This window comes from Salmo trutta, chromosome 1 (genome assembly GCF_901001165.1).
Source record: "Salmo trutta chromosome 1, fSalTru1.1, whole genome shotgun sequence".
Classification (NCBI taxonomy): domain Eukaryota; kingdom Metazoa; phylum Chordata; class Actinopteri; order Salmoniformes; family Salmonidae; genus Salmo; species Salmo trutta.
Genome location: NC_042957.1, coordinates 51,590,117 through 51,615,680, shown reverse-complemented (window position 1 = coordinate 51,615,680; position 25,564 = coordinate 51,590,117). Strand labels below are relative to the sequence as shown.

The 25,564-nt window shown below is 45.5% G+C and overlaps 1 protein-coding gene across 1 annotated transcript in view; it reads left to right on the top strand.

The window, feature by feature from the left end:
* The window catches only part of LOC115194359 (cAMP-specific 3',5'-cyclic phosphodiesterase 4B), a 30,538-nt gene extending 9,284 nt beyond the window's left edge, over window positions 1–21,254 (top strand). Inside the window, exons 7-15 of the mRNA XM_029754044.1 lie at window positions 15,348–15,441; window positions 16,790–16,956; window positions 18,932–19,030; window positions 19,159–19,323; window positions 19,478–19,577; window positions 19,835–19,989; window positions 20,135–20,257; window positions 20,354–20,536; window positions 20,685–21,254. Coding sequence (XP_029609904.1) covers window positions 15,348–15,441; window positions 16,790–16,956; window positions 18,932–19,030; window positions 19,159–19,323; window positions 19,478–19,577; window positions 19,835–19,989; window positions 20,135–20,257; window positions 20,354–20,536; window positions 20,685–21,254 — 1,656 coding nt within the window. The remainder of the gene's footprint in view (window positions 1–15,347; window positions 15,442–16,789; window positions 16,957–18,931; window positions 19,031–19,158; window positions 19,324–19,477; window positions 19,578–19,834; window positions 19,990–20,134; window positions 20,258–20,353; window positions 20,537–20,684) is intronic.
* Window positions 21,255–25,564: the final 4,310 nt, after the last annotated feature.

Below are 25,564 nucleotides of genomic sequence, written 5' to 3'. Positions count from 1 at the left end.
CTACCCTACTAGTACCACTACCACTACTACTACCACTACTACTACCCTACACTACCACTACCACTACCCTACACTGCCACTACCACTACCACTATCACTACCACTTCTACTACCCTACACTATCACTACCACTACCACCACTACTACTACCCTAGCCCACCACTACCACTACTACTACCCTACACCACTACTACCACTACCCTACACTACCACCACCACTACCACCACCACTACCACTAATACTACCCTACACCACTACTACCACTACCCTACACTACCACCACCACTACCACCACCACTACCACTACCCTACACACCACCACCACCACTACCCTACACCACCACTACCACTACCCTACACTACCACTACCACTACCCTACACTACCACTACCACTACCCTACACTACCACTACCACTACCACCACCACTACCCTACACCACCACTACCACTACCACCACCACTACCCTACACCACCACTACCACTACCCAACACCACCACTACCACTACCCTATACCACCACCACCCTACACCACCACTACCACTACCCTACACCACCACTACCACCACCACTACCACTACCAATACCACTACCACTACCACCACCCTACACCACCACTACCACTACCCTACACCATCACCACCACCCTACACCACCACTACCACTACCCTACACCACCCTAAACCACCACTACCCTGCACCACCACTACCACCACCACCCTACACCACCAATACCACTACTCTACCGCACCACTACCACTACCCTACACCACCCACCAGCACTACCACCACCCTACACCACCACTACCACTACCCTACACCACCACTACCACTACCCTACACCACCACTACCACCACCACCCTACACCACCACTACCACTACCCTACACCACCCACCACTACCACTACCCTACACCACCCACCACCACCCTACACCACCAATACCACTACCCTACACTACCACTACCACTACCCTACACCACCCACCACCACCCTACACCACCACCCTACACCACCACTACCACTACCCTACACCACCACTACCACTACCCTACACCACCCACCACCACCCTACACCACCACCACCACTACCCTACACCACCACTATGTCTACCCACACCTCCAATATCACTACCCTACACCACCTCTACCACTACCACTACCCTACACCAGCACTATGTCAACCCACACCTCCACTGTCACTACCCTACCCCCCCACAACTACCACCACCACTACCCTACACCACCACTACCACCACCACTACCCCTACCCTACACCACCACTACCACTACCACTACCCTACACCACAACTACCACTACCCTACACCTCCACCACCACTACCACTACTTTACACTACCACTACCAACACCACTAACATCACCACCACTACCACTATTTTACACCACAATTACCAGTACCATACACTACCACTACCACTATCCAAAACTACCACTACCCTACACTACCACCACCACTACCACCACCACTACCACCCCCACTACCACTACATACACTACCACCACCACAAACATTACCCTACACCACCACTATACTATGTCTACCCACACTGCCACGACCACTACCCTACACCACCGCTATGTCTACCCACACTGCCACTACCACTACCCTACACCACCGCTATGTCTACCCACACTGCAACTAACCACTACCCTACACCACCACTACTATACACTACCACCACCACTAACACTACCCTACACCACCACTATGTCTACCCACACTACCACCACCACCACCACTACCCTACACCACCACTACCACTACCCTACACTACCACTACCACTACCCTACACTACCACTACCACTACCCTACACTACCACTACCACCACCACTACCCTACACTACCACTACCACCACCACTACCCTACACCACCACTACCACTACCCAACACCACCACTACCACTACCCTACACCACCACCACCCTACACCACCACTACCACTACCCTACACCACCACTACCACTACCACTACCACCACCCTACACCACCACTACCACTACCCTACACCATCACCACCACCCTACACCACCACTACCACTACCCTACTCCACCCTACACCACCACTACCACTACCCTGCACCACCACTACCACCACCACCCTACACCACCAATACCACTACCCTACCGTACCACTACCACTACCCTACACCACCCACCACCACCCTACACCACCACTACCACCACCCTACACCACCACTACCACTACCCAACACCACCACTACCACTACCCTACACCACCACCACCCTACACCACCACTACCACTACCCTACACCACCACTACCACTACCAATACCACTACCACTACCACCACCCTACACCACCACTACCACTACCCTACACCATCACCACCACCCTACACCACCACTACCACTACCCTACTCCACCCTACACCACCACTACCACTACCCTGCACCACCACTACCACCACCACCCTACACCACCAATACCACTACCCTACCGTACCACTACCACTACCCTACACCACCCACCACCACCCTACACCACCACTACCACCACCCTACACCACCACTACCACTACCCTACACCACCACTACCACTACCAATACCACTACCACTACCACTACCCTACACCACAACTACCACTACCCTACACCTCCACCACCACTACCACTACTTTACACTACCACTACCAACACCACTAACATCACCACCACTACCACTATTTTACACCACAATTACCAGTACCATACACTACCACTACCACTATCCAAAACTACCACTACCCTACACTACCACCACCACTACCACCACCACTACCACCCCCACTACCACTACATACACTACCACCACCACAAACATTACCCTACACCACCACTATACTATGTCTACCCACACTGCCACGACCACTACCCTACACCACCGCTATGTCTACCCACACTGCCACTACCACTACCCTACACCACCGCTATGTCTACCCACACTGCAACTAACCACTACCCTACACCACCACTACTATACACTACCACCACCACTAACACTACCCTACACCACCACTATGTCTACCCACACTACCACCACCACCACCACTACCCTACACCACCACTACCACTACCCTACACTACCACTACCACTACCCTACACTACCACTACCACTACCCTACACTACCACTACCACCACCACTACCCTACACTACCACTACCACCACCACTACCCTACACCACCACTACCACTACCCAACACCACCACTACCACTACCCTACACCACCACCACCCTACACCACCACTACCACTACCCTACACCACCACTACCACTACCAATACCACTACCACTACCACCACCCTACACCACCACTACCACTACCCTACACCATCACCACCACCCTACACCACCACTACCACTACCCTACTCCACCCTACACCACCACTACCACTACCCTGCACCACCACTACCACCACCACCCTACACCACCAATACCACTACCCTACCGTACCACTACCACTACCCTACACCACCCACCACCACCCTACACCACCACTACCACCACCCTACACCACCACTACCACTACCCTACACCACCACTACCACTACCAATACCACTACCACTACCACCACCCTACACCACCACTACCACTACCCTACACCACCCCTACCACTACCCTACACCACCACTACCACCACCACCCTACACCACCCACCACCACCCAACACCACCACTACCACTACCCTACACCACCCACCACCACCCTACACCACCAATACCACTACCCTACACTACCACTACCACTACCCTACACCACCCACCACCACTACCCTACACCACCACTACCACTACCCTACACCACTACCACCACCCGACACAACCACCACCACTACCCTACACCACCACTATGCCTACCCACACCTCCAATATCACTACCCTACACCACCTCTACCACTACCACTACCCTACACCAGCACTATGTCAACCCACACCGCCACTGTCACTACCCTACCCCCCCACAACTACCACCACCACTACCCTACACCACCACTACCACCACCACTACCCCTACCCTACACCACCACTACCACTACCACTACCCTACACCACAACTACCACTACCCTACACCACCACTACCACTACCCTAGACTACCACTGCCACTACCCTACACACACCACAACCCTACACTACCACTACCCTACACCACAACTACCACTACCCTACACCACCACTACCACTACCCTAGACTACCACTGCCACTACCCTACACACACCACAACCCTACACTACACTACACCTGGCCTCTTCATCTGTCCATGCCCCTCTCCTATACCCTCTACCACAACCTCCACATATTTGTGTTACCTAGTCCAACTGTGCATAACTAAATATCAATACTATTATCAGTCTCCCATACTGTATGTTTCATTAATGTCTGAGAGGCTTGTTTGCATTTGGCGGAACTGAACTGTGTGAATGTGGACTGTGGACTGGCCAAGCTAATGTAACAGAGGTGGTTCGGTCAGCCACACTCTCGTGATGAGTAACCTGGTCTGACCTGACGACTTGGGTTAGCTCGCCAGGATAATGTCTAGCTTTTAGCTCAGTGGGCTATCACAGTCTTGTGGCTCGCAGGAGCTGTTAGTCCCAGTGATGTTTGGGATTTGTGTATTGTCCTTTTGAGGCCGAAGGGAATGTATGTGTGCATGTACACAGGATGTCCAAAAGATTTGTCAGATGCTCTATATGTACGAAGGTATGGGTGATGTGTGTATACTGTATACTGCTGTTTAGAGTCTGTGTTTGTAGCGGATGTGTATTTGTGCAAATGAATGCATGAGCTGCAGCGAGATGTTCTGCTTAAAATGTGGGATGGAGAGAGAGAGAGACAGAGAAAGAGAGAAAGAGAGAGAGAGAAGGAGAAGGGGAGGGTGAGGGTCTGTGGGTGGGAAGGGAAGACACAGAGCACAGGAGAAGAGGGAGGAGGGGGAACGGGTCCTGATGCTGATGTCCCTGCTGTAACCTTGGTTGCTATCGAACAACAGGGTCTGCCCTTCCCTTTTACTCATTGGCTCACCACTCTGACCACAAGGCTTGTGGTCTGGGAAGCGACCAATGAAAAAGAGGCAAGGTTCCTTCAACAGTGTTAAGTCTAAAAGAGACAGTGTGCTATTCCTGTTTTTCTTGTCACCCTGAGGGGAATGTAGCATGTTGCAACGGTTTCAGAACGCAAAAGACAGCCGTTTGGTTTTGTACGTGTGTAAGGATGCCTGTGTTTGAGAGACAGACAGAGGGCAAGAGAGAGAAAGATGGAGTGAGAGAGGGGGGAGTGTGTGTGTGCTCCTGGCTGACAGAGAAGCAGAGAGAATGCTGTGGTCTTTAAGAGCAGACAGGCGCCATAAAGACACATACACACAAAACCACACCAACATGCACACACACATATGAACACCCCCCCTCGTACTCTCTCTCTCTCTCTCTCTCTCTCTCTCTCTCTCTCTCACACACACATTTCCGACAGGCGTACATGCTGTCTGCAGCACATGCGCATTCAGGCTGCACACACACACACACACACACACACACACACACACACACACACACACACACACACACACACACACACACACACACACACACACACACACAAGTGCACGCTGTCTGGCTGATTAGCTTGCAAGTGCTGTCTACAGCATCCAGGGAGACGGCGCTACAGGAGGCAGCAGGGCTTTGCTACGGCGGAGGAAGGAAAAAGGAAGGAAAAATAAGGGAAGCCTGAAGCTCTTGGATTAGTTTCAACCTCAGACATCATTTAACCAGCCCAGGTAGACACGATGGAGTGACTGGGATACTGCGGGGGAAGCTACTAGGAGGAGGACTGTGGACTGTGTGTGTGTTGGGATCATCACTGAGGCACATACGGGGCTGATGCAGCAGGAGGACGACTGGGCCCGGCCCCTGGATCCGGTGCGCTGTGGGGGAGGGGCACTTTGCAGAGTAGACGCAACGCGGGGAGACGAGGAGAGAGCCTGTTTTTCCCCCACACCGTGAGCTCCGCTGTGATTCTGTAGCCTGACCGACCGTCTGCTAGATACATCACAGGCCTGGCTCCCTATTTCTCCCTCTCTGTCTCTCCTTCCTTCTCTTTCTCTCTCCATTGCCATTCGTCTCCCGCTCTCTCTCTGTCACTCTCTGTCCTCTTCCTCTGTCCCATCACTCAATACTACGGTCATCTTTCCCACCCTGTCGTCACCGTCTTTCCATCCCTCCATCCTTCTAAGCTCTTCTGTCCTCTTTTATCTCCATCTGTCTGTCTGTCTGACCTTCTATCTTTCATTACAACATCTTGGCTTTTCTCTCTTCCCTCTCCTCCTCCATTGCCTCTCTTTGCCCTTCAGACAGTCCCCCGCTCACTCTCCATCTTCTCCCATCCTATCCTCCCCCTCTCCCCACTCTGCTGTTTGATTTGGGTCAGTTCTGCTCACCAACTGGGATGAGATGTAGTCTCTGGAGCTTGGGGATCCAGGGGGCTCCTGGCCTGCCGTTTGCGGGGCATCCTCATCTGTGGACCGTCCTCACACTGTGGCCCATATCAGGACGCACTGGGTGGATGGCCTGCTTCCAGGAGAACTGCATGTAGGGACGGACTGTGAGCACCAGTGGACCCTGTCCCTCTCCCCCTCTACCCCTCGCCCCCCCACCCTCGGCGGGGGGAAGCTGTCGCTCTGGAGTGTCCCGGCCTGGCCGGCTGCGGCCTACACGCTGCCCACACGCTGACGACGAATCCCTCCTCATGCTGCTGGGACACCTGCAGCGCCCCCACCCCCAGCCCGCTCCACTACCGGTCCTCCTGTCTGGGAAAGCGCCCCTCGCCCCCCGTCACCCTAAGCATGGGCGTGGTAGAGGCCATTGACCCCGCCTCGCCATCCCCTTGCCCCTCGCCCGTGCCAGGCGGCTACCGGCTGCCCCGCTCTTCCACCAGCTACAGCCAGCTGCAGGGGAGGGGAGGAGGGCCAGACCTGGAGCTGGACCTAGGTGCGGCTGCCGGAGGGGTTCTGGAAGGGTCTGGGATGGCAGCGGAGCGCAGGACACCTCTGGTAGACCTGTTCTGTGAGACCTGCTCGAGACCCTGGCTCATCGGATGGTGGGACCAGGTAGGGCTAGAAGGGCTGGGAGGGGAAGGGAACCGGGCCAGACAGACAGGCGGCCGTCTTGGATAGCTGTTTTGATGAACTATTTTTCCACCCTTGCTGTTCTGTGCATTATATAGGCTGTTATCTGTCCATTCTACGTAGTAGGTGTGATTTTGTTAAGCCGTTGAAGTTTCATGTTGAAAAGAGAAACATGTCAGTTGTGTGGGTTTTAGCTGTGTGGATTGCAGGGACCAGTTGTGTGGGTTTTAGTTGTGTGGATTGCAGGGACCAGTTGTGTGGGTTTTAGTTGTGTGGATTGCAGGGACCAGTTGTGTGGGTTTTAGTTGTGTGGATTGCAGGGACCAGTTGGGACAGGGAGGAGATGACCTAAAGATGACAGGCATAACAGGATGTATGTTGAGTGACTGTGTGTTTATATTTTCCCTCAGCAACTCTGTTTTCATATTCTATGCATTATTTATGCATGTATGCACTGAGGGGGAAAAGGCATTGAGTTTTCAGAGTTTATTAACCCTAAACTCCCCCTGTAATGTGTCGTCATGCTGCCTGTGGTGCTGGGCGCACTAAACCTCAGCTGCAGTACACTTCAACCTGAAGATATAAACTCAAAACTGTTCACCTTAGAGACTCATTTTCTCCATTCAAACCACAGACAATATTCCCTTAAAATCGTACAGAAATTCCTATTAAGAAAATCTTTATTGTCCTATTGTTACAGCAGGTAGCCTGCTTTATCACAAGATGTCCATCTCCATCCTCAACACACACACACACACACACACACACACACACACACACACACACACACACACACACACACACACACACACACACACACACACACACACACACACACGCACACACAGGTTCAGTGTCAGTGTCAGTGTCAGTGTCAGTGAAGGATATCTCAGCTCAGTGCTGTGTGTGTTTATCTCAGTGTTGTCCTGTGATCTTAGTCAATGTCAGAATTGTTTTGTATTTTTCTTTGAGAGGCCGAGACACGTCTGCTAAATGACGTAAATGTAAAAAATGTCATGTAATATTGTTAATGTTGCAGCGTGTAGTTGATGGCAGATCTCTCTATCAAACCATCTACTGACCCTGTTATTTTGACCGAGCTCTCTTGTCCGTGGCAGTGACTGTGCCCTCGTGAACCATTGTCTTGTCTGTGCTTTACTGAGATACATACAACAACATCTTACCCAGCTAGCACATAACGTTCTCAGAACCGTATGTTTCTTAGAGCTTGGTGAGAGCGTGGTTGTCTTATGGTTATTTTGCATACAACCTACCCACATCTTTGTGGGAATGTTGCAGAACAGTTGCTTGGCTTTGGAACATTCTCAGCACAAAAATGTCCTAAAAGTTCAAACATGGTTAGATTTAATAAAAATGTTGGTAATGTTGTAGGAACGTTCTCCAACTGGTTTAACATGGGGAATATTCACAAATAGTTCAGAGAACGTTAAGAAACAACGTGGGAATTTCTGTACTTCAGCATAACGTTTTCTACAGCTTTCCTCATGGTTCAATTTAAAATCATGTTCTCAGAACATTAAGAACACTTTCCATAAAAAACACAAGAAAACATTAGTAATGTTCAAAGAATGTTCTGCGAATGTTATCTAAAAATACATACATTCCGTTCAAAGCATCAACAAAACTATCTCTATCCTCTCTCTTGTTAAGTGTGTTCAGGTGTGTTGGCCGCGCCCAGTATTTGGCCACACCTGATCCTAATGAGTGCTTGTTTCCTTTGAAATGGGGTCTATTTGAATAGACTAAAAGAGACCATCCTGGTGGCGCAGTACAGTCGTGGCAAAAAGTTTTGAGAACGACACAAATATTAATTTTCACAAAGTCTGCTGGCTCAGTTTGTATGATGGCAATTTGCATATACTCCAGAATGTTATGAAGAGTGATCAGATGAATTGCAATTAATTGCAAAGTCCCTCTTTGCCATGCAAATTAACTGAATCCCCAAAAAACATTTCCACTGCATTTCAGCCCTGCCACAAAAGGACCAGCTGACATCATGTCAGTGATTCTCTCATTAACACAGGTGTGAGTGTTGATGAGGACAAGGCTGGAGATCACTCTGTCATGCTGATTGAGTTCGAATAACAGACTGGAAGCTTCAAAAGGAGGGTGGTGCTTGGAATCATTGTTCTTCCTCTGTCAAATATGGTTACCTGCAAGGAAACACGTGCCGTCATCATTGCTTTGCACAAAAAGGGCTTCACAGGCAAGGATATTGCTGCCAGTAAGATTGCACCTAAATCAACCATTTATCAGATCATCAAGAACTTCAAGGAGAGCAGTTCAATTGTTGTGAAGAAGGCTTCAGGGCGCCCAAGAAAGTCCAGCAAGTGCCAGGACCGTCTCCTAAAGTTGATTCAGCTGCGGGATCGGGGCACCACCAGTACAGAGCTTGCTCAGGAATGGCAGCAGGCAGGTGTGAGTGCATCTGCACGCACAGTGAGGCGAAGACTTTTGGAGGATGGCCTGGTGTCAAGAAGGGCAGCAAAGAAGCCACTTTTCTCCAGGAAAAACATCAGGGACAGACTGATATTCTGCAAAAGGTACAGGGATTGGACTGCTGAGGATTGGGGTAAAGTAATTTTCTCTGATGAATCCCCTTTCCGATTGTTTGGGGCATCCGGAAAAAGCTTGTCCGGAGAAGACAAGGTGAGCGCTACCATCAGTCCTGTGTCATGCCAACAGTAAATCATCCTGAGACCATTCATGTGTGGGGTTGCTTCTCAGCCAAGGGAGTGGACTCACTCACAATTTTTCCTAAGAACACAGCCATGAATAAAGAATGGTACCAACACATCCTCCGAGAGCAACTTCTCCCAACCGTCCAGGAACAGTTTGGTGATGAACAATGCCTTTTCCAGCATGATGGAGCACCTTGCCATAAGGCAAAAGTGTGGCTTGGTCCCGTGTGGCTCAGTTGGTAGAGCATGGTGTTTGCAACTCCAGGGTTGTGGGTTCGATTCCCACGGGGGACCAGTACGGAGACAAATGTATGAAATGTATGCATTCACTACTGTAAGTCGCTCTGGATAAGAGCGTCTGCTAAATGACTAAAATGTAAATGTAAATAACTAAGTGGCTCGGGGAACAAAACATTGACATTTTGGGTCCATGGCCAGGAAACTCCCCAGACCTTAATCCCATTGAGAACTTGTGGTCAATCCTCAAGAGGCGGGTGGACAAACAAAAACCCACAAATTCTGACAAACTCCAAGCATTGATTATGCAAGAATGGGCTGCCATCAGTCAGGATGTGGCTCAGAAGTTAATTGACAGCATGCCAGGGCGGATTGCAGAGGTCTTGAAAAAGAAGTGTCAACACTGCAAATATTGACTCTTTGCATCAACTTCATGTAATTGTCAATAAAAGCCTTTGACACTTATGAAATGCTTGTAATTATACTTCAGTAATCCATAGTAACATCTGACAAAAATATCTAAAGACACTGAGGCAGCAGACTTTGTGAAAATTAATATTTGTGTCATTCTCAAAACTTTTGGCCATCACTGTAGACTTATTCGATGGATAAAGAACATACACTACGTGACCAAAAGTATGTGGACACTTGCTCGTCGAACATTTAATTCCAAAATAATGGGCATTAATATGGAGTTGGTCCCCTCTTTGCTGCTATAACAGCCTCCACTCTTACGGGAAGGCTTTCCACTAGATGTTATAACATTGCTGTGAGGACCTGCTTCCATTCAGCCACAAGAGCATTAGTGAGGTCGGGCAGGCCTGGCTCGTAGTCAGCGTTCCAATTCATCCCAAAGGTGTTCGATTGGTTTGAAGTCGGGGCTCTGTGCAGGCCAGTCAAGTTGTTCCACGCCGATCTTGACAAACCATTTCTGTATGGACCTCACTTTGTGCACAGGGGCATTGTCATGCTGAAACAGGAAAGGGCCTTCCCCAAATAGTTTGCACAAAGTTGGAAGCACAGAATTGTCTAGAATGTCATTGTATGCTGTAGTGTTAAGATTTCCCTTCACTGGAACTAAGGGGCCTAGCCCCAACCTTGAAAAACAGCCCCAGACCTTTATTCCTCCAGGTAACGTTCTCCCGGCATCCGCCAAAACCAGATTCATCCGTCGGACTACCATATGGTGAAGCGTGATCCATCACTTCAGAGAACGTGTTTCCACTGCTCCAGAGTCCAATGATATTTACGCGTTACGCACTTCAGCACTTGACAGTCCCGTTCTGTGAGCTTGTGTTACCTACCATTTTGCAGCTGAGTCGTTGTTGCTCCTAGACTTTTCCACTTCACAATAACAGCACTTATAGTTGACTAGGGCAGGTCTGGTGTCACGTTGAAAGTCACTGAGCTCTTCAGCAAGGCCAATTCTACTGTCAATGTTTGTCTATGGGGATTGCATGGATGTGTGCTCGATTTTATACACCTTTTCAGCAAAGGATGTGGCTGAAATAGCCGAATTCACTAATTTGAAGGGGTGTCCACATACTTTATTATACATAGTGTAAGATCATAGGTTCTAATTTCACTGACACCGTGCCACAATAAAAAATAAATGTGTTTGCAATTTTGAACTGTTTCTAAACAGTTAAAAACAGTTAACCCAAACTAAGGTAGCAGTGTAATTAAAAAGTCTTATTGAAACATTGTTTAATTACCTACAAATACCCTATAATTTCTGTTCTCAGAAGATTAATAAAAACGCCCAGGGAAACTTTCAGGGAACGATAGTAAAACCTTCTCAGAACCTCCTTGCAACCTAAACATTTACATTCCCAGAACAGGCAACATTTTCACTTCTGTTCTCAGAAAGTAAAAAAAAAAAACGTACGTATTACCAGTCAGGAAACTTATGGCTTCGTTCCCAGAACCAATGGGAAACCAAAAAATGACGCTCCCACAACTTCCAAGGAACCAAATGTGCTAGCTGTATCCACTCCCCCATCTCTCTGCGTACAGTGTTTTTAGCAATCTGCTGCAATAGAACAACTCTTGTTTTGATACAATATATAGTCCAATAACAGCCTTACCATTAGCAAAAAATAAATAAATAATTGCATATACAGTACTTTGATAAACAAAGTGAAATTGAATGGTTGGTTGGTTGTGAAAGCTGATTCGCCATGCTGTCGTCAAAGAGCATTACTGTAAACTGCTATTGTAATGTGAAAAACAGGAAGTGCAGGAAGAGCCTTCCTGTTACAATACATGTCACATTTCCCTGGGTGTCCATATGTTTGTCAATTATCAGAGGGTTGATGATGCCCCTTTGCGTCTCTCACAGCTTCGCCCCGGCATCTTGTGTTCCATCAGTCAGGGGGCCGTATGAGGAAGCACGGTAGCGTGGTGCGGCGTCTGTCTGTGTGTCCTGGCACTGGGGATGTGTTGGTTGGCAGATTATGACTCAATATAGTAAAGAGATGGAGAGAGAGATGGAGAGAGATTGAGCCTGCAGCATAACTGTGTCACTGGGCTTGACTGGCTAACTAGTCTACAGTACCTACCTGGTGCATGATCATATCTATCTATCTATATCTATCTATCTATCTATCTATCTATCTATCTATCTATCTATCTATCTATCTATCTAATCTGACTGTTGTAGTGGCTTCTGACAGAGGGAAAGGGACCTGACTGTTCAAACCGTGTCGAACTGTCACTAATACCTGGTTGGACTGGAATAAGGGATGAGAGAGTAATTAAAAATAGAAGTAGGAAGGTATGAGTGGGAGGGATGGTTGAGAGAGTGGGAGGGATGGTAGTAAAAGAGGGGAGTAAGAGAAAGCAGGAAATGGAGAGGAAAGGGGAGTAGAGCAGAGAAGAGGAGTAAGAGAAATAAGGAGATGGAGAGAGAAGAGTGGAGGGAAGAAAAGAGGAGAACACAGGTGAGGGGAGTGGAGAACAAGGGAGAGGAGAGAAGAGCAGATGAGAGGAGAGGAAAGGAATGGAGAGGAGAGGATTGACCTTGAGAAAGGTCAGAGACACCTGCCTAGTCTCTGAGATTGTCACCCAAGCAGCAGCCGCCTCCCTCCCTCGCTCCCATCATGCTGCAGGACTGACTGTGAGTAGGCAGTTGCTAGGGCAACCTCTATGGTTGCCATGGAGATTATTATGTGTGAAGGATCAGTCAGTAGGACACAGACTGAGGGGACTTGTCCGAATCGCACTGCGCCTGCTTGCACGTGACTGCCTCTGTTAGTAACAAAACACATTCCACTACCAGTCTTCAAGATCCGCTCATGTTTGGTTGAGATATCGCGACATGAAATCTATGCAACATTACATTTCCTGTTTAGCCATATGGAGCATATGCATCCTATTCATGCGTCTTTTTCTCACCTGCATTCCAGCAGACATTGTGCAGGCAGCGTGTGTGACATCATCACCAAAAGACCCAGAACGTGATGTAGGAAAACGGCAGCTCTTCCACCATTGCTCCAACATGCTGTTGCTTTGTCAGGCTCCTGCAGTGGTTGCCTGTTGACAAGGTCATACCGTACTGTATGAATGTTGCATAGTAAATCCATGTGTTTTTTAGGAATTCTATTCCACTATTTTACAGTAGATGTGTGACACATCAGTATCCAACACAACTCATGTTTTGCTACATTGTTGACATTTTTGATTGAGGTTAGAGCCGATGTACAGTATTCGTCTTTGTTTAGTGGTATGATCTGTATCCTGAATGAGGTATAGTGGTGCATATTAATAATAATCATTTGTTCTGTTTCACACATGCTCAAGTATGTATTACAGTTTTTGTCAGTCACGTTGGTGCAATTTTCACAAGTGAGTGGTACATTTTCAACAGTCTAAGCACAAAAATCTAAACTCTAAGTACATTTTCAATTGACTGAGTAGTACAACAAACAAATTCACAGTCACTTGTTCACTGCACCGAATCACTCCTTCAATTTGGAAGCGTATTCAACCTAAGTATCTGCTTTTCAAAATGAAATATTCACTGTACTTTTGATATGATTTGTTAACAATACAATTACTATTATTTTTATTCAGCACTTCAAAAAGCACTTCAAAAAGAAAGTATCTTAGTTAGTTAGTTAAAAATGGTAGTTAAAATGACTAAATGGTGAGCCTGATGTATTGATGACTAAACTAAATGTTTTCATGGTATTTCACGGAAAACAGTTTTTGCATGAGTGACTCAAGGGTGAAAGATGTGTTCAACTCCAATGAATGCACAATGAAAGGTTGTGAACATAAGATAGGGGGCATTAGAAGTGTTGTCAGGTTAGAGGTTTGTGCTTAGAGTTTTGAAAATAAACGACTTATACCTGAAACAATGTGCCAAAGTGATTGAAAAAAAAAACTTGAATGCGCATGTGTGAATTGGAAATGTGTGTTTTGTATATCCCAACTCCCCCGAGACACCCAGGGAGCAATTAGGGTTAAGTGCCTTGCTCAAGGGTACAACAATCGATTTTTCATCTTGTCGGCCTCGGGGATACAAACTAGATACCTTCCGGTTACTGTCCCAATGCTCTAACCACAGATAGAGCCAGATGTTTCACCAGATGTATAAATCTGAAGCCTCTGGTTGGAATTTCCACTCCCCACCAATATATGGTGAGGAGAGGAAGCTCTGCGGCCGTCAGTATGGGAGAGTATGGCACGAGTTGAAACTGGGCCGATATTATGCAGATTTTGTTATCGAAGCCCAGTCTCATCGAAGCCTGATCTCACTACAGTTTTCTGTTCCCAAAACTACAATCTGTTTCGAACAGAGTGCGCTAAGTTTGTAGACATGATCCTTTGACAAAGTTTTTAAAAAATGACGTTGTTTACAAGGAGTGCAGGGGCGAATTTAGTTATTGCACAAGCACATGCTAGAACGCTCCAATGGGATGTTGTTAGCTCATGCTTGGCTCTGTCAACCTCCTTGCTTGTTCTGCCCGCTATGCTTCATCTGCTCCCTTTGAAAATGACACAGATGAACTATCTTGGGTTAGTTATAAATATCTTTACTCTAACCACCAGTGTTAGATGTATTTAGCTAAAAGGGGATTTGTACAGATTTCCTTTCTTATGGAATATGATGTGCTATTGTTGGCATGGTATGAAATCCAGTTTTAACATTATTTCAGGGACACTATTCAAGCAATACCTCTAACTTCTGTCTTCTCCTGTTCTTGGTAATAATATCATGCTTTGCCTCTCTCCATCTCTCTCTCTGTTTCCTCCCCCAGTTTAAGAGGATGTTGAACCGGGAGCTTTCTCACCTGTCAGAGATGAGTCGTTCAGGGAACCAGGTGTCTGAATACATCTCCACTACCTTCCTGGGTGAGTCACACACCTCCACTTTCACCTGCACTCCTGACTGGGTCTCTGTCTGTCTTCTATCCCTTATAAACCTCAGTCCTCTATCCTCTAGAAAACTGACCATAGCCCTATGTATGTGGCTCTGGTCAAAAGTAGTGCACTATGCGGCTGCCATTTAGAAAGAGGGTTATATTTTAGTTAATACTGACCAGTATAATGCATTTATTGTTATATAACATTTATCCACACTGCTAACCCCAATGTGCTGTCATTACTCAAAACGTTTGCGAAAACACGTTGAACTTAATATATTTGAGTACAGTTACTTAAAGTGATTTTGTAGTTATTAATCAAACTGATAGAGTTACTGTGAGCTTGTAGGGGGTCCTGATTTGGGTTGTATCAGACCAATGCCCCCTCTAAGCCACGCCTCCAATATAATTTCCCAGTGTACCTTGCCTTTTTGAGTGAATTGTGGAAACATCACACATGACTGTATTTGTTAGTGACAGAAACACGGTTGTTGAATTCGTTCATTTTCAGTCCTGTGGCCTTCCCCAAGTGAATCCCTAGGTGAATGTTATCATTATAATTAAACATTACATATCTCATAAGGCCTTATTTTGAGGCCTAGATCTAGGTTGAAGGATTTCCAGGAATCTTCTAACCCAGATTTCTGAAAAACCTAGGAAATATACCAGACTTTTGCAACCCTACCTGCAAGTCACATTATGCTGGTTTGCAAAGTGATGTGTAATTCCTATTGGAATCCAGCCAGAGTTAGGCTATTCAACAGTTGAAATGTGTATTCATTCATAATGACTGCCAGGGTTAGGAACAGTGTGAGGAGACTACCTAAGCCATTTAAATTGGAGCAACCATTTCTGTAACGGGTGCAACAAATCTAATTAAATTATTGGATTAGTTTAGAAAAATGTATGTTATTTAACTGTGTGTAACATAAGATTAATCAATCAATCACTCAATGTACATGCAAAAACACAGATATTAAAAACAATTCCCAAAAATCTACCTGCAGTAGAGCATGCTGGGGAAAAAAAGTTAATTTGTTGTCATAACTTTAGAAAATTGAGTTAATGTGATTTTGTTTTGAGTCAGTACCACATAAACATTTTATGTAATAATGACTTTGAGTTCAACTTACTAGAATTATTTGAGTTAAAAGGCCTTGGGGTTTACAGTGCAGGCAGTCATTTAGACCCGGGTCTCTTTACAAGTGAGCCCTGTAATGATGCATCTATAGAGATATAGCACACTATAGCCTTTATAATAATAAGTTATAAATGCATGCTTATAACAAGCATTCGAAAGTATTGTAATTAACCTCTGACCTCCATGTCTCCTCCAGATAAGCAGAATGAGGTAGAGATCCCGTCTCCGACTCTGCGGGAGCGGGACAAGCCCATGTGTCATATCAGTGGAGTGAAGAAGCTGACACACAGCTCCAGCCTGTCCATCAACACCACCATGCCACGCTTCGGAGTCAAGACGGAACAGGAGGACGCACTGGCCAGGGTACGGTATTCCTGTACTGGATCTGGGATCTGTGGACCTTACACATACTCACACATGAACACTCAGTCACTTCGAAGATGATTTAAAATTACATATCTTGCTGAGACCCAGCGAAAAAAAGCTTTATGAATTATTACTTTTTTGGGAGTGAAATAAACATTTTACAACATTTATTTTATTTTATTTTATTGTATATGCACTGTAGTGGATATTATGATGCGGTGAATATTATATTTGTAAAATTTTACATTACAGTAAATATGTGTACAGTAGGTGAAAAACACAGGATATTTACACACAAGCTCTTATTTAGCTCTTATTTAATGTGAGAAAAAATATATTACACTGCTCTGAAAACTCACCAAACTATTCCACAGATACACTATATATACAAAAGTATGTGTACACTCCTTCAAATTAGTGGATTTGGCTATTTCAGTCAGACCTGTTGCTGACAGTTGTGTAAAATCGAGCACACAGCCATGCAATCTCCATAGACAAACATTGGCAGTAGAATTGCCTTACTGAAGAGCTCAGTGACTTTCAACGTGGCACCGTCATTGGATGCCACCTTTCCAACAAGTCAGTTCGTCAAATTTCTGCCCTGCTAGAGCTGCCCCAGTCAACTGAAAGTGCTGTTATTGTGAAGTGGAAATGTCTAGGAGCAACAACGGCTCAGCCACAAAGTGGTAGGCCACACAAGCTCACAGAACGGGACTGCTGAGTACTGAAGCACGTAGCGTGTAAAAATCATCTGTCCTCGGTTGCAACACACTACTGAGTTCCAAACTTTCTCTGGAAGCAACGTCAGCACAATAACTGTTAGTCTGGAGCTTAATGAAATGGGTTTCCATGGCCGAGCGGATGCACACAAGCCTAAGATCACCATGCACAATGCCAAGCGTCGGCTGGAATGGTGTAAAGCGCGCCACCATTGGCGAGATTTACGCTTCATTATCTGGCAGTCTGATGGACAAATCTAGGTTTGACGGATGTCAGGAGAACGCTAACTGCCCCAATGCATAGTGCCAACTGTAAAGTTTGGTGGAGGAGGAATGATGGTCGGGGCTGTTTTTCTTGGTTCAGGCTAGGCCCCTTAGTTCCTGTGAAAGGAAATCTAAACGCTACAGCATACAATGACATTCAAGACGATTCTGTGCTTCCAACTTTGTGGCAAAAGTTTGGGGAAGGCCCTTTCCTGTTTCAGCATGACAATGCCTCCATGCACAAAGCGAGGTCCAATGGTTTGTTGAGATCGGTATGGAAGAACTTGACTGGCCTGCACAGAGCCATGACATCAACCCTAGTGAACACCTTTGGGATGAATTGGAACGTCGACTGCGAGCCAGGCGTAATCGCCCAACATCAGTGCCTGACCTCAATAATGCTCTTGTGGCTGAATGGAAGCAAGTCCCCACAGCAATGCTCCAACATCTAGTGAAAAGCCTTCCCAGAAGACTAGAGGCTGTAATAGCAGCAAAGGGGGGACCAACTCCATATTAATGCACATGATTTTGGAATGAGACGTTCGACAAGAGAAGGTGTCCACATACTTTTGGTCATGTACTGTATTTATTTACTGGAAACAATTTGAATATCAAACTCACAAAAATGATGATGACACAATTACATACATGTACATTCTTCTTTAAATAAAATGTGCTAAATTGAGATGGCAGTCTTTTTTTTTTTAAACAGGATGAGAAAGTACAAAGTCATACCCCCCACATGATATCATTGAATACCCCAGAATGTCCTCTCAAAGGTACAACAGGATTTAACACAGTGGCATGTATGGCCTCAGCGATACGGCCCAAAAAACTATCTCCATTAGAGTGGACAAAAATGAATTGATTTGATTTATTGATGGGTCTCTGGAGGGATTAAATGGAGTCATATGTCAAGTCAAATTCTGGGGATGTGTAAATCTACTTGCCAAATAAAGGTGATTCTGTTTCTGATGTCTGTTGACCAGGAGCTGGATGACTTGAATAAGTGGGGCCTTAATATCTTTCGTCTGGCTGAGTTCTCCAATAATAGGCCTCTCAGCTGCATCATGTTCGCCATCTTCCAGGTGGGTGAAAAGCAGTGGTTTTATCCATTCGATTTTCAGTACGAGTGGTCGTATAGACTTAATGTAGACTTTGCTGTTCATATACGTGTATAGGAGTGTTTGTGACACTGTGTTTTCCTTCCCTGTAGGAGAGGGATCTTTTGAAGACGTTTCGAATCCCTGTCGACACGTTTGTGACCTACGTTATGACCCTGGAGGACCACTACCATGCCAATGTGGCCTACCACAACAGCCTCCACGCCGCTGACGTCACACAGTCCACCCACGTCCTGCTGTCCACGCCGGCTCTGGACGTAAGAACCAAATTTCACCCCGCACTGAGGCTACGTCTAAGAACAACTAACTTGAAGCACACAGTTGAACTTGAACTCCCATCGCACATTCATGTCCTGTAGGGTGTTTTAAAACGTGACTGGTTACACTGTGTTCTATCTCTCTCTCTGTCAGGCTGTGTTCACTGATCTGGAGATCCTGGCTGCGTTATTTGCTGCTGCCATCCATGATGTGGATCATCCTGGCGTGTCCAACCAGTTCCTCATCAACACCAGTGAGTCCTTACAATGGAGATAGGAGGAGACATGTCGCTGTACAGTACACTGCATTAGAACTGAATAAAGGTCCCTGAACCACATCTCAGCTGAGCTCAGCTCACTAGTCAGTGTAGCACAGCTGATAACGTAAAATGGAAATGTCAGAGTCAGCACTGTAATGTGAAAAGGTTGCTAGTGGGGTGTGTCTACAGGTGCTCGGACCTAGTATGTGTTCTGTACTGACCCGGTGTGTTCTGTCTGTCCTCTCCCCCAGACTCGGAGCTGGCTCTGATGTACAACGACGAGTCCGTCCTGGAGAACCACCACCTGGCCGTGGGCTTCAAGCTGCTCCACGAGGACAACTGTGACATCTTCCAGAACCTCAGCAAGAGGCAGAGACAGAGCCTGCGCAAGCTCGTTATTGATATGGTGAGGCTCCTGCCCCTCACGCTCACCCACTAATGGGCTGCTCCGCTGGCTCAGTAAGGGGCGGGGCTTATAAGAGTTATTTAAATGTTATTTTCTGATGTTTTTTTTATTTTATTTTTTGACCTCCTTTAATTGCCCTCTCAAGGTGTTGGCGACGGATATGTCCAAGCATATGAGTTTGCTGGCTGATCTGAAGACCATGGTGGAGACGAAGAAGGTGACCAGTTCAGGAGTGCTCCTGCTCGACCACTACACTGACCGCATCCAGGTGAGCTTTCCCCTCTGACCTCTAAACATAAGCTGGAGAAAATTCACAACGCCTACTGTGCACTGGTGATACCTGACCTTATGTGTGTGTCTGCAGGTGCTGAGGAACATGGTGCACTGTGCGGACCTAAGTAACCCCACCAAGCCCCTGGTCGTATACAGAGAGTGGACTGAGCGCATCATGGAGGAGTTCTTTAGACAGGGGGACAAGGAGAGGGAGAGAGGCATGGAGATCAGCCCCATGTGTGACAAACACACTGCTTCTGTGGAGAAGAGTCAGGTTAGGAAACATACACACAACACACATTTTGGGATCACTATAAATGTCATCTCATGTTGCTTACACAAATTCCTTAGCCGTGTAATGTGCTTGTTATTAGTGTGATGTTCGTTAGTGTGTTTGATTCTCCTGTTGTTGTGTGGTGTAGGTGGGCTTCATCGACTACATCGTGCACCCTCTGTGGGAGACGTGGGGGGACCTGGTGCACCCTGACGCCCAGGACATCCTGGACACTCTGGAGGACAACAGGGACTGGTACCAGAGCACCATCCCCCAGAGCCCCATCTCCCCACCCCCAATGCCCCTCGGCCCGGACAAGAGGCTCAACGCCTGCATCGACAAGTTCCAGTTCAAGCTCACCTTGGATGACGACACGGAGGGAGGACAGGAGGAGGAAGAAGAGGAGGAGGAGGAGGGGAAAACCACCCACAATCACATGGTGCTGGACTGCAGTCAGGGAGAGGAGGAAGGAGAGGACGTGGTGAAGGATGAAAGGGAAGGAGACATCATCGAGGAGGAAAGGGAAGGAGACATCATCGAGGAGGAAAGGGAAGGAGACATCATCGAGGAGGAAGGGGAAGTAGGGATGGAGGAGGAGGAGGAGGAGAAGAGGGGAGTTCTTCAGCGAGCTCAGTCAGGGGTGGAGATACACTCTGACACAAGCCCCGTGGAGGACGAGGAGGAGGAAGACTCCTCCTCACCAGCTGATGACACATGAGTTCCGCTCCTCTCTCCCTGGCCACACCCCACATGCACACACCACGCCCTTGTTGTCAATCCTTTATTTCCAATGGCCAAAACCCAAGATCAAATAAGACTACATAAACAATAGACCTTTAAATCTATTTTTCAAAAAGGGAACACAAATAATATTGCTTAAAGAAAAGCTATTTACACAGCAACTGTAGATTTGGAGTTGGAGCTGTTTCTTCCAGCTGATGCTATGAGGAACTGCTATGAGGACAAAGAGGAACATAGAGAAGCGTTAATAATGGGCCATTGAAGACAGTGTAGCACTGGAACTGAAACACACACACATAAACATACACAAACTCACCTCCACACAAAACACACCTCACTCACACACTTTGATTCATGGGGAAAAAAACCTCCAAAGTCTACACCCGAGAATGTGTGTGTTTGTGTGTTTGCGCGTGCCTATGTGTGCGTGTGTGTTTAGAGGACTCTGATTGGTAACGAATCTCTTTGGAAAAAGCCATCTCTATATGGAGTATTAACTAGTGTCAGTCAGTATTACTAGTTCATGTTTGTTAGAATTCAACAAGAACTCTGTTTTCTTCTGGGTGACTTATTTTCCATTTCTGTCGGAAAGAAAACTACAGATATCTATCTATAGAGGAGGAGTGGCGCGAGAACAGAAGAGAGGATTACGTTTAATAAAGAAAGGAAGATACTGTGATGAGGGGACCTGAGGGTCCCACCTCCATTTTCCCATTTTCCCTTTATGAAGAAGTGCTACCGGTGCAACATGGCTGTGTGCCTTTCTGGAAACACCAGCTCCTGAAACATGGAGCTGTCGTGAAGCAATGCATCGTGGGACAGGAGTGTCTGCTTTTGACGTCATTTTTGATTGTCTCTTGGACAAAGATCTATTGTAACTGTTCATGATTTTGTGTGTGTGTGTGTGTGTGTGTGTGTGTGTGTGTGTGTGTGTGTGTGTGTGTGTGTGTGTGTGTGTGTGTGTGTGTGTGTGTGTGTGTGTGTGTGTGTGTGTGTGTGTGTGTGTGTGTGTGGTTTTCAGCTGTAAGTCTTCCTTTGTTGCTTTTCAAGTTGATGAGACGTTTCAGAACTCGTAGATATGAAGTCACTATCACTACACCACCACACCTGCTGCTTGTGGACTCTCCAGTTTTTACATATGAAAATTAATTTTCTTTTTACTTTCTGAGGATAAGCCATGAGATACTTTAGAGTATATGTTCTGCCTGTTTTCTATTTATTATCGTTTTTTGCTAAATATGTTTGAAGGATTAGGATAATATCATCAGCAGCACAAATTCACATTCCATCTCTTTCCCACTTACGCTGTATTTATTCACCAGTCTCTTCTCACTTCCTGCATCAGTTGTCACCAAAGATTGGAAACTGATGAGGGGAGAGATGCTTTGACGGGGCAGACTGAGAGGATTTTGTCAGGGTGATTTCAGGATTGGAGGGAAACGAAAGAACGAGCTTGGCCAGAAAGGAGGCTGTTCAGACAGTCACACACAGCCATTCTTGTTACGTTTTAAGCTTTTCTGCCTTAATGTCAAATGCAGGATACATACCTGCCACTATGTAGATTTATAAGATAAATTCTAAATATCCTAGTATATTTATACCATGTCTGTATGCCGCTATCTGTGAGTGTCTGTGTGTCTATACACAATGTACCCAGCATCAGCATATGGACAGGAACATTTTATGGCCAATATTAAGAATGTGTTGTGTCAGTTGCGAGGGCACAATAAATAGGCCAATTTAGCTCCAGGGAATGCAGGTCAAATGAGTGGTAAACATATAGCTGTTGCAGACCGGATGTCGAGTAAGTATATTTTCTCACAATACTTTTTCTGGTTGAAAATAACGTCTGTCTTGGGCTGAGGAAATGTCTGATATATATGAGAGAGCGAGAGAGAGAGAGAGAGAGCGAGAGAGAGAGAGAGAGAGCGAGAGAGAGACCTTTCTCTTGTCATGTGTTGTGTGTCATCACTCACTAGAATCACCATCCTGGCTGTATGAGGTCATGGTCACAGGATTGATCAGCACACAGCTTGAATAGGTCTCAGTTTGACTTGGAGTTGTTGTTCACAGGGTAAAAAACAACAACATAAGTATAGCTGGTTTCTGCTGGTCGGTAACGTAGCTCGTCTAAAGAACAGCCTGTGCTTGATGGAACAGAGGCCTGAGATCCATCCAGTCCAGCTCTGTGATTGGCTGGAGCAGCATTGCGGTGTCACCGCACAGGCCTTTAATTGTTGGAATGGGAATCCAACGATACTGTCTCAGTACATGGAGTAGGAGATTCCCATGAAGCTTCCCCCTGTCTTTGAAGATATACAGCTTTGTTTATCTGGCTTTTTGTTTTGTCATGAGCTATAAAAACAAATAAATATTTGATTGCCATTTTAACACAATACTGTAGCGATCATTTCTTATTAAGAAATTATTCAGTTGATGAATTGCTGCCATTCTTTTTAAATATTGAAAAGAAAACCATGGAAAATACCACAAGTGTTTTCTTTGAACAGTTTGTGTACAGTTTTTATTTTTGTATCATTCTGGTGGATGGTCTAGAAACAGAACTATAATGACATATTGATAATATAACTGTTAGCGTTATCACAGCTTGTTTTGTATATTTTGTAATGTTAGATTGTAAATTAGAAATGTATTCAGGTCATTATCATTGATAATTAACCACGTTTAGTTATAAGAAAATAACAAAATCAGTAAAACACTACTGGCCACACCATCACGTTTCCTTCTCTTTTTCTGTCCTCATCTTTTTTCTTTTTCTCTTTTGTGCTAACATTTTTCTCACACAGAGAAATGTGTACATTTCATTATTAGATTATTAGATGGATTGGAGGAATCAGGATCAGATTAATCCTCAGAAAAATGAAAATATTTTGTACCAGAACTTTATTTTAAGGGAGGTTGTAGGGTAGACAATGTGGTTGAAGTAGTATGTGGGTACAGTATGTGTTTGTTGGAGGATTTGGTAGTTATGTCTCACACTGGTTCCGTTGGACCTGGTTTCAAGCCTTAGTTTTTTTCTATTGTGCTATTCCATGTATGCCCATGCCATATTGCTCAAGTCATAATCAATGAAAACTATTCATTATCAATATGCCATGTAGGAGTGATGGTGAGTAATTGACAGATGTGTATGGGTGAAGCAAGAGGTAAAAACAAGAGAGTTCTGAGAGAGACATTGCGTAGCCATTTTGAAATGAGCACCTCCACTTCTTGGTCAGTTTTGTCATATTAGACTCCCTCCGAGAACAATTATCTGGGCTTTAAATCATGTGTTACTTGTTCACAAATTAGGAAAATTATATAAATGGAAAAAACACCATGAAATGATTGTAATATTTGTAAATTATATTGCTGTAATGTGTAAAATGTGTCCAAGTTATTTTTTATTATATTATTTTTATGAAAGGTTTTCTTCTGAGAGAACTGAGGTGTTATTTTGTGAATAAAATGCATTTAATAAGCAAACAGCTATATAATACAATTATATATCAGTATATTTTTATTTTATTTCACTGTTCGGTACTGTAAAGTGTGTTAAAATTACAAATAAAGGAAGATTTTTTATAATATAAGCAAAGAGAAATACTGTGGCAACTGTGTGTGCTTAATAATGTTATCAGAGATGATAAAAAAGGAGTAGACCAAAAGGTCAATGTCTTCAATAGTCTGGTTTATTGTGGTTTATAAAGTGAATGTGAATACTATGCTTCCACACCATATTTTTATTTACAGAGAATCAGTGTATGAGTAGGCCTACATGTTTATCAAAGACTATCTAAACGATTAGTAAGAATGGGCTACAGAGACTTCCATTGCACACCATGAGGATTCTCAATACATATGATAAACCCCATTGCAGGAATTGATGGACTCATTTCAGCCTGACAGTTTCAGGCTATGCTGTCTAATTATTTGGCTTGCCAAATCAAATCAAATGTATTTGTCACATACACATGGTTAGCAGGTGTTAATGCAAGTGTAGCGAAATGCTTGTGCTTCTAGTTCCGACCATGCAGTAATATCTAACAAGTAATATAACCTAACAATTCCACAACAACTACTTTATACACACAAGTGTAAAGGAATGAATACGAATATGTACATACAAATATATAAATGAGTGATGGCCGAACGGCATAGGCAAGATGCAGTAGATGGTATAGAGTACAGTATATACATATGAGATGAGTAATGCAGGGTATGAAAACATATGAAGTGACATTGTTTAAAGTGGCTAGTGATACATTACATCAAGATGGCAAGATG